This window comes from Myotis nattereri, assembly GCF_964212035.1.
Source record: "Myotis nattereri genome assembly, chromosome: 2".
NCBI lineage: Eukaryota > Metazoa > Chordata > Mammalia > Chiroptera > Vespertilionidae > Myotis > Myotis nattereri.
Genome location: NC_138076.1, coordinates 186881909 through 186898845, shown reverse-complemented (window position 1 = coordinate 186898845; position 16937 = coordinate 186881909). Strand labels below are relative to the sequence as shown.

The 16937-nt window shown below is 34.6% G+C and overlaps 1 protein-coding gene across 1 annotated transcript; it reads right to left on the bottom strand.

The window, feature by feature from the left end:
* Positions 1-230: 230 nt before the first annotated feature.
* On the bottom strand, positions 231-9898 carry RERGL (RERG like; the record flags this gene model as incomplete). The annotated part of the gene is made up of 5 exons (XM_081084653.1): positions 231-882; positions 3494-3642; positions 4958-5031; positions 8687-8743; positions 9847-9898. 5 exons carry the CDS (start codon positions 9896-9898, stop codon positions 600-602), a joined length of 615 nt encoding a protein of 204 aa, XP_080940779.1. The 3' UTR covers positions 231-599.
* Between the last annotated feature and the right edge of the window lie 7039 nt (positions 9899-16937).

Here is a 16937-nt window from a genome sequence, read left to right as displayed (position 1 = left end):
TAGCATAGCATACAAAGCAAAGCAGAGATTTTTCAACATCAGACCAACTACAAACTAGGTACTTATGGGCAAAACATTTAACTTCTTAAAGCCTAAGTTATAAGTAATATGTGTGCATTTTCAAGTAACTCAATGGATTATCTTGAAGACATTTTAAAAATTAAATTTATGTATTTCTATTAAATAGATCATGAAGTTTCACAGGTATATAAATTAAGTCCTACAAAATATGAAATACATGAATATAACCATATGTTTATTCTAAAGAAATACATAAAATAAAGGCAAACAGGACTGTAGAATGGCAGTTTAATAAAATTACAGAGCAATGTTCATTTGCAAGGCAAACTGTATAGTAATCCACCAATAGTTTATACTGAAGGTGATTTTGTGTAATAAAGAGAAGTTTAAGTGTGAAGCAGAGTGTACAAAATACAAACAACCAAAAAGGCAAACTATATATTGAAAAACAGAGCTGTGGTTCATATTCAATCACTTCATATCTCTAAAATATTTTTTAAATTGCAAACAAAGGTTAAATTCAATTAGCATATGAATGAAACTCTCTGATATAATAAACCCTCAAGATCACATGTCTACTAAACAGATTTCCTTCTCTTTCCAAATACATTATTGATCAATTTGGCCATTGATCTAGATCCACTGGATCTTCTCTTTTCTTTGAGTTTGAAGTTTGTCAGGACGTCCTTGATAATTCTGATAAACATCATTTCTACCTCCAAAGACTGCTCTGCTGCAGACAGTTCACAGAATTGGCAGCGGTTATCCAATGCCAGTTTTTGCCCTTCTTTCCAGCCAACCTCTCGCACATGACAGAGATCTTGCTTGTTACCAACCAAAAGCACTGCTGATTCCACAACTCTGAAATACAGATACACGATTTTTGGCAAGAGTGTTTTTTAAAATTATTTTTTAATTAGAGGCCCAGTGCACAAAAATTCGTGCACTCAGATGGGGTATCCTTCAGCCCGGCCTGCGCCCTCTGGCAGCCTTGGAGTCCTCGGGGATGGCTAAACCTTCAGTCAGACATCCTTAGTGCTGCTGTGGAGGTGGGAGAGGCTCCCGTCACCGCCACTGCTCTGGCCAGCCTTGAGCCGACTTCTGGCTGAGCGGCTCTCTCCCTGTGGAAGTGCACTGACCACCAGGGGGCAGAACCTGCATTGAGCATCTGCACCCTGGTGGTCAGTGCACATCATAGTGACTGGTCATTCCACCATTCAGTCTATTTGCATATTACTTTTTTATTATGCAGGATTAAGTATGTTTATGTAAATAAGAATTATGGACCAAAACAGACAAAAAATAGTATGTGTTATTTATGGTCATGTACATTTGACACATATCCCCCTGTATGCACAACAATTATTTCAGATAGAATGTAGTTAATGACACAGAAGCAGTAAGGCTCTTAAAGCATACGATTTGAAGTGACACAAAGTTATTCTTGAATTATGGTTCTGTTTACTAATGAGGCATAATTACTATTTTTCCAATTTTCATTTTCCTTATATGTGAAAAATAGTAAAATAGTCATGATCACACAGAATTCTCATTGAAATTAAATGAAATAATATATATAAAAATAACTAGCACAGTGCCAAGCAATAAAAGATGCTTAATAAATATCATTTTTCTTTTTCTTATCAATTGAAAGAGGACTCTCTTTATTAAAGAGCTACTGTGATTGGACAATTTAGATGTATAATAAGATATAATATTATTCAATACTCATTGCTGTTTATTCTTTGTTAATATCCATTATCACATAATAAAGAAAAAATTTCACAATCTCATGACCTTGTACAATTTTTCTGTTTATTTAAGAAACATATTTCCTTGTTAAGTATATGTCTTTGGCAAATATCGGTGTATCCTCATTTGTTACAACAGAACATTCTTAAAACAGAGTTTTTTTTTAAAGAACATGGTAAGATTACTAGTTCATAAGTGGTGAGAAACTCTGCCAAGATATCTACTATAGGAAAGAATTGAATAAATGCAGTAATCAACTCTATCTGAAAAGATATTGTCCTCAGATTCCACTAAGAGTTAGTTTCATTCATATGACAGTGTGAGCCATGAGGGAAAAAGCACTGTATGTGTTGGATTTTTGAGGGTATTATTAATAATAACTTTTTCTACATAGTTCAGAAAATTATTGTAAAGAGGTAATGGGGAATTGTAAAATATTTTGAAGGTGGGTCACAAATATGGGATGTAATTTTAATAAAACAATGTCATGTTGATTTTCTAGTCTATACAGATTGGAAATACTCTACAAATTATTTAGTCAGGACATTAAGAAGATTATCTGGAAATGTTAAAGACAGTTGTTTTTTGTATTTTTTTTTTTTATTCTTGAGTGCTTACTTCGATTTGGAGGAATATCAAAGGATTATTATCTCTGTCTTTTACTTAAGTCATGATGCTTACATATAAAACATTTAATGCTTAAAACAATGATGTTTAAAGAAACCACGCAGTAATATTATTGGAAATCAGAGCTGTGGGGGACCCTAGTAACATCACATACTTTTCTCCTAACATGCTTCCATCAGTTTTATAATCAGAAAAATTAGGCCTTAGATATTAAAGGATTTACCTAAGGTCAATCAGATATAGCAAGAATTTCTGCCAACTGACCCCAGGGAAATATCCTTTATCAATTATTATCTGATGGTTTCTTGATAGTGGGCATTTAAAATAGATATAAAAATCACTAGTGTTGTGCTTTTTTTGCTTCTCAGTTTAGAATGTTATTTTAGATTAAGGGCAAATTTGCTTAAGAGCACACAGAAGCCCTTACATCAGCATTTTGAATAAAAATAAACATTTTTAAATGGGAAAGGCTATAAAACAAAAAAATTAAAGTAGGTAATTTATATGTTTAAACTTATATCTACTAATGCAATAAAGCACAGTTATGTCTTTCTTCATAGTTACTTTTGTCAAGACAATTAATTGGCAATTGTTGATTAGCTATTTATTTTAGTAGGTGAAATGAAGAAAAATGTATTTTCATACTTAGAATTTGTATAGGTTTCATTATGCTGTCTATTTTGCTTTGATAGATTGAACAACCAAATGACTAGAAATTGGATGACAAATGTAATAAATCTGGATTTATTTAGTATCCTTAACATTTTTGTGGGAATAAAAAGAAAAGGTTGGAAAGCGAACTATCTTGTGTACAAAGGACCATTATTTTGCAAGCGAGTGTCATGTTAACAATAGAAGCTGTCTTGTAAAATAGCCATTTATTCAGGGCAAGTAACTGTTTATGTCAGCCAGGATATAAAGTATTCTCATCTTAGTCCTTTTACTACATGTATAACTCCTGTGGAATGGAAGGTGAATTGTTCAGGGCTGTTAAATTTTGTAATTGGAAGGCTGTATTAAACTCTTCCTAATGATGCTTACAGCTCTATGATGATTTACTAAAAAGAAAGGAGAGGAATGAGAAATGTCTTACCTTTTACAATGACTAGTTTGTGGCTCCCGAATTCTGTAGATCAGTGCTTTTGCAAAAGCAAATGAAGACCTGTCACTGATATCATATACAATAACAAATCCATCTGCCCAATGCAGCTCACTTGTGAGGGAAAATTTTGCTTTCTGTGGCTGCAAACAAACCAAGCACATTGAAAGTGGTGGAATCTGACACCTGTATTTACACATTAGAATTAATTAATGAAGACACATTTCATTTAGAAGAAAATTCAATAAGCCAAACACTGGTATTTTCTAAAATGTAGTTTATTTCCTCATCATTCTCTTTGATTAAAAGTCCATAAAATATAATCTATCATAAAGTCATATATACCTCATTTTACAAGTTTTCTCTAAGAAAATATCTCCAACTTTCTTTGAAAAATTGATAAGCTGTAGTTGTCTTTTGAATAAATATCCACATGTAATTTTTAAAAGATATAATATTTTCTATCTATATGAATAAATAGAGTACCTATTGATTTGGGGGCAATATTTAAATCAGTAAAAAAAAGATAAGGTTTAGCTCAAATGATTTAAGGTAGATTTTCATCAAGTAAAATAATCTGTACCATGGAGTTGTTTTGAAATCTTGAATCGCTGTTATTTATATAATACTATTTTCACTGTTTTTGTATTTGATTAAACAAAGAAGTTTATATTCAAAATCTATTTTATGTTCGATCAACAGTGGTTAGTCATAAAGGAAACAGTGAACATATAAACTTGAATGATAAGCCATTAAACTATTAACTTCTAACAGCTACATTGTGACCTGATAAAAATACTACATAATAAAAGTCTAATATGCTAAGTGTCCAGTCGTCTGGTTGTCCATTCAACCAATCAAAGCATAATATGCTAATGATATGCTAAGGCCACTCAGCTGCTCGCTATGATGTGCACTGACCACCAGGGGGCAGACAGTCGACTGGTAGGTTAGCTTGCTGCTGGGGTCCGGCCAATTGGGACTGAGCGAGATGGGCCAGACATGCCCTGGAGCCCTCTCACTGTCCCTCCCTGGCTGGCCAACCTCCTGCATCCCTCCCTGGCCCCAATCGTGCACCAGTGGGGTCCCTCGGCCTGGTCTGTATCCTCTCGCAATCTGGGACCCCTTGGGGGATGTTAGAGAGCCAGTTTTGGCCTAATCCTGCAGGCCAGGCCAAGGGACCCACTGGTGCATGAATTTGTGCACCAGGCCTCTAGTATATTATAAATCCAGCCTAATATTTATATTTTAAAGATATTTATAATATGATAGTTTAATCTTACTTTACAGAGAAGCTAGATAATGAAATTCATAACACTAAAAATAATCTCTTAAATTTTTAATAATTAAGATATAAATAGAAAATTTAGTTTGAAGACTGGCAACTTTACACTGACCCTTATCCAATCTTCTTCAAATAATGATAGAAAAAATAAAAGAGTATGTTGTTTTACTTACTTGAGAACAAGGGTCGTATATTTCTAGATTCAGTTGCTTCCCTTCCAAACACAAATGCTTATTATAGATGGATTCTGCAAAATATGCATATGTTCATTGTCAGTATGGAAATACTCCAGAATAAAAAAAAAATTGACCTATATTTGGATTACAGTGTTGAAAATTCAAGCTGTCATATTTTAATGGAATTTTACAGTAGCTTTCATTTATCGCTAGCGGTCAAAAAGCATGTATTTGTTGTATTTGCTCATATATTAGTATGTTTCTCACAAGTGAAATTCGCCAAACCTATTCAGCTGCATGCCTTTGTGCTTATATATTTATCTTCCATCCTATTACTATGGGTGAATTATCTGTGTTTCTATCTAAGGCCAATCTATGCACTATGAACTAGTCAGCATTTCATCTGACCTAGTAAAAGACATGGCTTCACAAGTTCAACATCCCTCTTGTGCATCATAAATTTTTCCTCTTCACTGTATGTATCATGACAACTGTACTTCTCCTAACTTGACAATCTTTTAGATTTCACAATCTTTTAACCATTGCCCTATTTCTCTGCTGGCCTTTTGGTAAGCATCTATACATCCTGTGTCCACTTTCTCTCCTCCCATGCTCTTCAAATTATTCCAATCAAGCTTTAACTTCAATTACTTAACTCAAACTGTTCTTATCAAGGTCATGGTTTTGGACACAATGGTCAGTTCTGTGCCTTGATTTTACTTGTTCTATCGGTCACATAAGTAGTTAATCACTTTTGCCTTCTTAAAAGGCTTCCTTAACATGTCTTTCAAGGCAACACACTCTTTTGGTTTTTGCATTGTTCCCTATTGCTCCAAATTACTCATTTTGTTTTATTTGACCTGCCATACATGTCTTCCCACACTCCAAACATGAATCCAGTTTATGGATCTCCTCTCTACCTATTCTCACTCCCTTGATAATTGCATCCAGTCAGATATTATATAACAATTATTGCTAATGAATCCAATTTATACCTGTAGCCCAGACCTCTTTCCTGAACTCTAGATAGGAACAACTACTACAATTGGACATCTTCACTTAGATACACAATGGACATCTTGTCCTTACCTTTAGTTTCTCAGATTAAGAGCTTTAATATCATCCTTGATTCTTTCTTTCTCTTACATCTCATATTTATTCTGTTAAAAATTCTTTTTCACTCTACAGTCAAAGTATATTTTGAATTTATCAGCCTCTCATCACCACCATTGCTAACACACTGTCAAAGCCATCATTGTTTGCCTATATTATTACCAAGCCTTCTAACTTACCCCTCTGCTTCATCCCTCACCTTACTCCTTTCTTGTGCCTAATCTATTCTCAACACAGAAGCAAATGTGAGTGAACCTTGTAACCAGATCAAGTTACTTGTCTGATCAAAGTGCTCCAGGGGCTCTTCATCTCACTTGGATAAACCAAAACCTTTAAAATGCCTGAGAATGTAGCTGATTATTTAGTCTCCTATTACGTCTATGACCTCAATAGACCTCCCTGGCTCTTGCCTCTAAAATTCTCTCCACTTTAGCTACTCCATCCTGCATTCTGTCCCTCACATTTTCTAGAATGTTCCTGCCTCAGAACTTTGATAATTGTTTCTTCTGTTGGAATGTAATCCCCCAAGTATCTTCATGATTCAATTTTACCTCCTTGATGTCTCTTTACAAATATCTCCTCAGTTGGGTATGACCTGATCACCCTATTAGATATTATCACATACAATATAGGGCCACTACCCCATGCTTTCTTTTTCTTCATAGTTTTCATCATAGTTTATATTTAATGTTTTTTAATTGACTAACCCTTCCCTCCAGAATATAAGTCTTAGGAGAGTTGGGATATTTGTTTCATTTTTCTTGTTGTCCATTGCTCTAACTTATTTACCTCTAAGAGTACCTGGGACATGGCAGGTGTGCAATAAATATTTCTTGAATGAATGAAGGATTTTTTTTTTTCTGTAACTGTTCCTCCAGTGTTTTAATACATACCCACTTCTCTCCCAAATGGAAAACTGACACAAACTCATGACCCATTCTGGCAAACTCTCTATAACTCACAGCAGGAAGTTGTAGCAGAAATTTGGTGAGCCAACCTCAGAAAGTCATGAGTGAGTTTTAAAATCATTATGTTACATTTAATAAAATTAATATAGTTTCATTAAACCTTAAAATATGTTTTCAGACAATGCCTTCTAAACTTCACTTAAGTTTACTATTGTGAACCATAAAATTTTCTTCTAGACATTTTGTTTTTTAAAGTCCACCTCAAAACTCAACAACAGCCAGCAGGAGTCAACTCTTAACTTTTTAGAATTTTATTATTTCTCCTTCTAGTCTTTATTTACAAGATGGAATCACTTTTTCGCTAGTTTGTTTTCATACAGTGGTCACCTTTTGCTCATTCAGTGATCTTTTCAAAATGTCTCTAGGTCTCATATTCTTAGTAGGGATGTAACAACCAGAAATGTGTATACTTTGTTTATAAACTATATCTTATAAAAGATTAAGGTGGTATTTTTTTTCATTATTGGGGCTATTGTTTTGGGGTGTTGTTTTATTTATGTTTGGCTTTGTAGTTCTGGAACATTCTCTCATGTCTGACTGCTAGCTTATGTGTTATGTTGACCTTTTTGACTGAGATTGCTGACCTGAGAAATAAAACAATGAGAATTTCTGTTTCTATATATTTCATCTTTCTATAACCAGTTTCAAGCACTTGTCCTAAGATGCTCACAGTGTCATATGTACTGAAATACTATAATGTATATGTAGAAAACAACACAATGCAATACTTTCTAAAGTTATTCTCTAAAATACTCTAAAAGTGATTTCTCATAATTGAATGCTAAAGATTTTTGTTTATATTTATTTCTCATGGAAAAACACACTTGTTATCATAATTTCCTTTTACTCTAAATAAGTATTTTTGAACATAATAATTATTTTCTATTTTTCCCAATTTTCACACTCCTTATAAATCTGTCATTCTTTTTAAATTAAAAACCAACACATTTTCCCCATACAGTCAATCAGGTAAGATATTAGTACAATTATGTTGATTAATTGCTGAGCCAAAATTATACTCAAACCTCTGGCAACATTTTCCATTTTATTAGTTCTCCACCATGATATTTCCCATATGTCATGTTAATCCTGATCAAAATAATAAAATTATATCATGTTACCCTGACATCTGTTTTAGAATTTCTCTGAAACTTACATAAGCAACCTAGATAATTAGATGTGATCTTTAATCAAGACATAATTTTCCTGATATTTTCACACAGTTTTGCAATAAAAATAAAGCTTATTTTGAAGTTACTTGTGCTTTTATAATTAATTTGCCCTTCACTTTCAACAGATGCTGATTTAATTTCAAAACTGTTTCATAGCTTACAAAAATATTCATACTCACTTGCTCTACAATATGTTTTTTTTTTTTGAGGGGGGGGGGATCTCAGTTTTAATGTTTTGCTAATTTTAAACTGAAACCAAGTGACTTTCTAATCCATCTCAGTTAACATGAAATTAGATTAATTTTATCAGTTCAAGTACTTATTTTGGCATTTCTAACCAGAATCTGTGAAAAAAAATAAGTTGCTTTAAAGTATAAAAATTAAAGTTTCCATTAAAATTATTTTCTGATCTTAATTATTATTTAATTATGATATGAAATTTTAGGGTGAAAAAGGCTAACGTAGAGACTTACCAAAATTAGAAGCATATTCTCCAATAAATCGCTTGGTTAGAAACCTCACTGTAAGGGCTGAAAAACAAAAAAAGCAGGATTGATGGTCATTTCTATTTTAGGATACAGATAATTTAGTTATGTACATAGAGGTTTATCTTGCAGCTCAAAAATGACCAAGCATCAGGAAGATCATAAAACTTTACTGAATTCTGGTCTAAATAATAGTCAGCAAGATTTCCACTGTACAACTATCAAGGTTAGGAGGCTAGAAAGAAAGTGATCTTAGAATGTTCTCCACTCAAATCACTGTGTAATTAATTCACAAATGCAAACACAGAAGACAATTTACCTTTCCTAACAGAAATGGATTTCTCATTATATCTGAGATGCGAGAATTATAACATATCTTTGTTTTCTTTATCAAATGAAATGTGGTTCTAAGGTGCTACATGCTCATAATGACAAGGACAGTATCAAACAATTGCAATTGCTTAAGGATAGAGAGACTTCAAAATACAGGAACTAGAAAAAGGGCCCATAGTGTTGGCTTATCTCATTAAAGTGCCTGGGTTTGGCCAATTATGATTCCTTAGGCTCAGGAAGCTCTACTGCTGGCATCCTCGTTACAATAATGTTAGTAAAAACAAAACAAACAAAAAAAAAGATGGCTTTTCAAGTCTGGGCAAATGTTGCTTACTTCCTAGGCATCTATAAAGCCATGCCCCTCCAGAGTTTGTTTTGCTTTGTTTGTTTTTTCCCCCCTGTGATGTGGCATTTAGGAAATGATCCACAGGTTTTAAGGAATGTCGTTTCACCCCTAGTCTAAGGCAGAAGAATCCTTTCATGGCCGTCATTTGGCCACTGGTGGGTGTGAGAATAGGCGTCTTGGAGTGAGAAGTAAGTGGGATAGATGGAGGGTTTCCTTTTATTCCTATATTCCTATTAATTTAAACATCAGTAAAACAAGAGACAAACTAATAGTTTCAACAGTTATCTTTCCTAAACTGTCTAAAAATTCTTTAAATATACAGTGAATTGCCTAACTTGCTTATAAAATGAAGACTGCTAATAAAACACAATATGTAGTTATACCATTATATCAAGTTTTATATATACATCAATATATTTCTCACTCTATCTGCACTGTACACCATGCCCGAGGAAATACCACCACTCACCAGATTTGCCTGTTCCTTCACCACCCAGGACAGCAAGCTTCACATCATTCATGTTGTTTTCTGTTCCGTCTTGGTCAGCCCTGTCTTGTGGAGCAATACTGACTTGAGGCAAGTGTGTGTTCTTTAAAAAGTAATGCTGCTCTCATTTTCCTAAGGCTAACTCCACCCCATATTTCCACCATCCAATAATAACTTTAAAAAAATATTTTCCTATGGTAGTTTTGAGCATATGCCATTAAAAACAATTTGGAGCTACTATTTAGAAACGAAGACTTATTAAGCCAACTAGAGGCCCAGTGCATGGATTTGTGCACTGTTGGGGTCCCTCAGCCTGGCCTGCACCCTCTTGCAATCTGGGACCCCTGACTGCAGTAGTGGGCAAAGCAGCAGGCGGCCGGGGAGGAGCTTGAGCCCAGGCCAGGCACTGCATTGCTCCCGCTCAATCTGGCCTGCTGCACCTGCTGCCACTGCCACCGCTCAGTAGTGCTGCTGTGGAAGGGGGAGAGGCTTGCTACTGCGGCCGCTGAGCCTGGTGTCTGGCTCCCATCAGTCAGCTGAGAGGCCCTCCTGCTGTGGGAGTGCACTGACCACCAGGGGGCAGCTCCTTCATTGAGCGTCTGCACCCTGGTGGTCAGTGCGCATCATAGCTATACCAGTTGAACAGTCAAGTGGTCAGCTTGTCACTTAGCTTTTTACATATCTAGGTAGTTAAAAACTTAACAGAAGCCTAGCTCTTCATACTCTGTTTTTCTGTACATAGAATCTACCTTCTCCTAGGACCTACAAAAATAATCTCACTTTGTTAAGAAAGTTTTTAGCTCTAGCTAGTATTGCTCAGTGGACAGAGCATCAGCCTTGAACCAAAGGGTCCTGGGTTTGATTCTGGTCAAGGCCTGTGCAGGAGGCAACCAAAGCCCTGGTCAGGGTGCGTGCAGGAGGCAAACAATCAATGTGTTTCTCTCACATCAATGTTTCTCTCTGTCTTTCCCTCTCTCTTCCACTCTCTAAAAGATCACTGGAAAAACTAACCTTGGGTGAGAATTTTAACAAAACAAAGAAAGAAAACAAAGAAAGGTTTTAGAGGATGAGTCAACATTTCTATAAATTTACTTAGATTTAATCAGTTTTGCTTTTTCCATTAATACCTGAGTCTTTATTTCCTTGCATCTCTTCTGTGAAAGTCAGTCATGAAAAGAAAATGGCTACCTCAATGAGTTCGTTTAGGGTTGACAGTGATGTACCAGTATATGAGCCTATGTTTCTGAGTCTCAAATCTCAAGGAGAAATATGGCTACTGCAGCGCCACCTTTCCAATGTCTTTCTTAATAAGAAACTTCTCTATCTCGTTTTTTCCTTTTGATTTTACGCCAATAGATAATAGTAAGATTTCAGGGGGCGGGGGGAAAAAAGCAGTCAGCTTCAAGTTGCTTAAAGAGCAATAAACAGAAACTTGTCAGGTTTCTTTATGTAGTACTTTGTAATTAAGGAAAATAAATTTTAAAATTTGGAAGGGGTATTTTGATAAAATCCATCCTTGCTATGAAATAAAGAGGTAAATATAATATGCAAAGTGACGATTCTTTTATACTTCTTTTCATAAATCTTCCCTTCTACTCCAAGTCCACACATTAGTGGCATATCTTTTTCTTTCCCCATTTATATATGTATAAATTTGGCAGTTGAGTAAAGAGTACAACAACAAATAGAAGAATTCAACCATTGTGTACTAAATTTTGAGGCCTACTTGAGAAGTTTTATTTCCAGGCTAAGTCAGTGGTCAGAAAACTGCAGCTCACGAGCCACATGTGGCTCTTTGGCCCCTTGATTGTGGCCACAAAATTTCAATCGCACTGTCCTGTGAACCCGCACGTGATATTTTGTGGAAGAGCCACACTCAAGGGGCCGCAGTTTGCCGACCACTGGGCTAGGTTGATCACAGGAATAACATGCTTTTTAAAAATGCATTTATTGAAAAACATTAATTGTCACTTTTTTATTAAAATTATTCTGGGTTTATGAGGTCAACAATAAATAGTGAATTTTCTGCCCTGATGGAGTCTATACATCTAACGGGGGGGGGGAGGGGGGGGGATGGAAACAACTAGAATTACAATAAATATTGTCAGTATTAAAATAGGGTTGTAAGAGCTGGAAAAAGAAAAGCAGTGGGTAGAAAGGTCTTCAAAAAGTAGGTTAAACTCTAGCCATTTAGGTCAATGGATAGTGTTCAATTCCACCTAAAGGCACATGCTTTGGTTGCAGCCTCCATCACCAATAGGGGGCATGCAGGAGGCAGCCGGTGGATGACTCACACTATTGATGTTTTGATCTCTCTCTCCCTCTCTCTTCCTCTCTGAAATGAATAAAAGCATATTAAAAAAAAAAAAGTAGATTAAGCTAGAAACAAGAGGGACCTATTAAGAGAGGAAAGAAAAAATGATTGAGGATTAGCAAGATTTGTCTATTCCAAAAGAAGAAACTGATTCTGTAAAGTAAAAAAGGCAAGAGAAAGTATGGCAATTTGTGGGATCAACAAGTTAAGACCTGAAACAATTTAAATTTATCATTTTATTACAAACTATAGAATTTTTAAATGTTGTTTTATCTTTAATTCACACAAATATATTAAAAGTAATAAGAATAATTTTAAGGAAGTTTACCAGATGATTTGTTCCCCTATGGAACTGAGTGTTTTTCTTCTATTTGGAGAAATTCAATTTTTATCTTCTTGAGAATATTCTGATGGAGTTTCTAGGAAATTTATCTACTGACAGGAAGGAAAAATCTTAACTTCATAACGTGCATGATTTGAAAACAATACATGAATAGTTGTTATTAAGATACTTCTCTCTTTTACCATATACTCTTCTTCCCTACTTCCATTTGGATTCCAAAAGTAAATCTAATAAGAAAGTACTCTGGTGTTGGGATAGCAACCAGAACAGAGAGAATATAATTACTCACATACCTTTCTAAGAAACAAAAGTGCTAATATATTTTTCTGCCCCTAGTAAAGAATGTTAACATATTTATATTCTGATAGATACATTATTATACCACTGAGAATTTTCTCACATGTCCCTAAAGATACATTCTTTCGCAACCAAAACAAAGTTATTTTTATTGTTTTATTATTTATTTAATGAGCAAAAATTTATTGAGTGTCTACTATGGGATTGGCATTAGTCACAATGCTAGAAATGTTTCAGTGAACAGATAAACAACACTTATAGATTCTGGTCATGAGAGATGGTCATTAACATCCTATCTAATAAGGAGGTAATATGCAAATTGATCATCACTCCAACACACAAGATGGCCACCCCCATGTGGACACAAGATGGCCACCACAAGATGGTCAGCAGGGGAGGGCAGTTGTGGATGACCAGCCCTGCAGGGGAGGGTAGTTGGGGGGAACCAGCCCTGCAGGGGAGAGCAATTGGGGGGGTAACCAGGCCAGCAGGGGAGGGCAGCTGGGGGGGAATAGGCCTGTAGGGGAGGACAGTCGGGGTGACCAGGCCTGCAGAGAAGGGCAGTTAGGGGTGACCAGGCTGGCAGGGGGGGGGAAGTTAGGGGCAATCGGACCAGCAGGGGAGCAGTTAGGCATCGATCAGGCTGGCAGGGGCGTGGTTAGGGGGTGACCAGGCTGGCAGACAAAGAGGTTAGGGGCAATCAGGCAGGCAGGCAGGTGAGCAGTTGGGAGCCAGCAGTCCTGGATTGTGAGAGGGATGTCCGACTGCATGTTTAGGCCCAATCACACCAGGATAGGGCCTAAACGGGCAGTCAGGCATCCCTCGAGGGGTCCCAGATTGGAGAGGGTGCAGGCTTGGCTGAGAGACACACACCCCCATGCACGAATATCATGCACTGGGCCTCTAGTTAAAAATAAGAAACCAATTACATGTCAACTATTCATAGTGTTATAATTTTAGTTGCATAGTTCTATTTCCCTGAATTCAGTTCACCAGTCCTCAGCTAAACTTATTTCCCTATAGTTTCTATTAGTGTAGATGCATAATTTCTCCATCAAAAGTTTCAATACAGAAGGCTGGAGTGATTCAAACAAATCTACAAGGAGGAAGAATATTTGTGTTCCATAATGCTCTTCCAGAACCTTGAAAAGATAAATACTAAACACTCCCAACTGAGTTTCTGTGTCTATCATAATCTGAAGCAGATATAAGTAGTATACATAGACAGGCAGAGAACAAAGAAATACAAAGACCAATATCATTTATAAATATGTATCCCCAGTTCTCAAGTATAATAGCATGTCAAACCCAGATATATAATTAAAGAACCAAGTATGATGAGCTAATAGAACTTACAAGATTGTCAAGTTGGTTAAACAACACGAAATGGTAGACTATTTCAACATATTACCAAGATAAAGGAAAAAAAACTGTATGAACAGCATGGTCCCAAAAGCTTTTTTGAAACTTAACAGCTACTTTAAAAAAAAAACAGAACACTTTGTAACCTAAAAATAGGGGGTTTCTTAACTTAAGGTTATGTTTTCAATGTCCAAATATTCTTAATTTTCCTGTAAACATAGGATGTTATATCTTACTTTTTTAACATTGAATTGGTACTTCTATGCAACACGTGAGGGAAATAAATAGCACAAATGGAAAAAAGAAGACAAAATGATTACTATCTACAATGATATTTTTTCTTAGCTATATTATATACATTAGCATACATAAGACCATTCAGTCATGTGGTCAGATAAAAGATAAATATAACAAAAGCAATAATTCTAAATGATAAAAATCATAGCTTAGTTGGGTGTTTAATACAGTATATAACAGGTAATTTTTAGAAAATGGTTTCCAGGTACACAATATTTAGACCTCTGAGAAACATTATGACATCAGTACCATTACTAACGTCTAACATAATAGAAATACAGTCCTTTTCACAAAAGAAAGGACAGAAAGAATAAAAAGAATGCAAGAAGAATAAAACTAAAAGTAATGTATAACTTTTTAATATGATGAATTCTCTAATTCTTTACTTAAGATTATAAGATGAGGTTTGAATATATGGACAAACAACAAAAAAAAGACCCGATATTGTAATTATGACCAAATTAATCTAAAAGTAAAATCAATGACAATCAAAATCCAAACAATGATAGTTTAATTTAATATGGATAGCCTCTTTTGGAAAATTGAAAATGAAAGAATGAGAAAATATAGGTAAGATAGTGATACAATGCTTTTTAAGAACCAAATCATATTAAAAAAATATCTAAATATTATCTTATTAGAACTGGGTTGACATGCTCATTAACAGAATAGAGTTTTGCATATAGGAATTGAGTCCACAAAAGTTATTTTATTATAAATATAAAGTTTTTATGTGTGCTGTTTTTAAATTGTTCTGATAACATAAGAACAAGTCATAGAATAGTAAGCTATGTCTATACCTCATATCATGCAGGAAAATAAACTATGAATAATAAAAATCTGAGATCAACCAAAGGACTTGTATGCATGCATATAAGCATAACCAATGGACATAAGACACTGGGGGATAGGGGAGGCTAGGGGACTGTCTAGGGCTGGGGGGAAAAAATGGACACATATGTAATACTCTTTGTATTACTTTATGCAATAAAACAAAAATAAAAAAAATAATAAAAATCTTACCATAAAATTAAACTAGAAAATGGTCAAGTTGATGTATATATGAAAATCTTCCAAATGATCTTGGGGAAACTCTTCCTAAGCAAGAAACAAATGCAAATGCATATAGATAGATGATAGATAGAGAGATAGATAGATAGATTTAAATCCAATGACTTTCCATAATTGAACTTTATATTTAATCCCATGGATTTATTTGCAAGGTATGTGCAATTTTATATTTATTAATATCAAAATAAATATCTATGTACAAATGGATCATTTTAAATCAGAATAGAGATATTTGTTTCACCCCTAATTATCATCCAAGTTACTAAAGGATTAACAGTACTAACAGAAAGCAAATATTTTAAAGATAAAGTTACTTCTGGGTTACTTTATGGGTTGTATCCTTGATTCTACCTCATATAAATATAAATACACACATATATATGTATATTACATATGTAACTTTAAGAGTGCTTCCTTGTCTGCTGTTATTTTATTGAAATACTGTATACATTAATTTTAATTTAGAGGAAGAAATCGTTTGATAACTTCTGCTGTAGGATTTCTAATATATAATAATAAAAGCATAATATGCTAATTAGACCAGACGTCCTTCTGGATGACCTTCTGGACGAAGCTGGGGATCCAAGGGAAGCCTTGGTCCCTGGTGCTGGAGGGAAGCCGGTGCCAACAGCTGGGGGAAGGAAGGCCTACTCTTGCATAGATTTCATGCATTGGGCCTCTAGTTGTATATAATCCCCATCATAATTAACTTTACCTTTATGACCAGTATTGTTCTATGTTACAATGTAATATATAGCATATGATTTTTTTCTATATGAAATGTGTGTGTAAATTGCAGTTGAGTGAAGTAAAGATGCTTATATCATTCCCAAGCATTTTAAAAACTTAGTTGACATCATTAACAGAATTGACCTATGATAATTATGTCTTTATAATTCTAAATCTCTTTCAGAACAAGCTTTGAAAGATAATCTTTTATTTCTGTTACATATGGTAATGTTTTATTCAATATGTAATGTTAGTAATTAACCAAATTACATGGGCTTAATTTTTTTTTTCAAAAAAAGTGATGAATACTTCCACTTTTCTAAGGATTTGAAAGCATGTGTGAGCCTAAATAATTGAATGGCTTTGCTAATTTTCCTCAGCATGTATACTTATAATTACAATTGTCTTTTCAAGGTAATGATTTAGTAATTATTTTACTCTTTTAAATTATTCTTGAGGTGTTTTCTGTTTCATAAGGTTTTAGTTTCCTGCTATGGTTATAATACTTGAAATAATAATTTCAACTTGGATATTTACCCCTTTTATCTTCTCTAAAAATTTGTTAGTCTTTGTGCAGAGGCTAGTCATTTTCTTTGATGCTCCTTTAGTTTTTTCTCCAAGGTTAGTAAGTAAGCTAAAATTTTAGTTAGCTCTTAATTA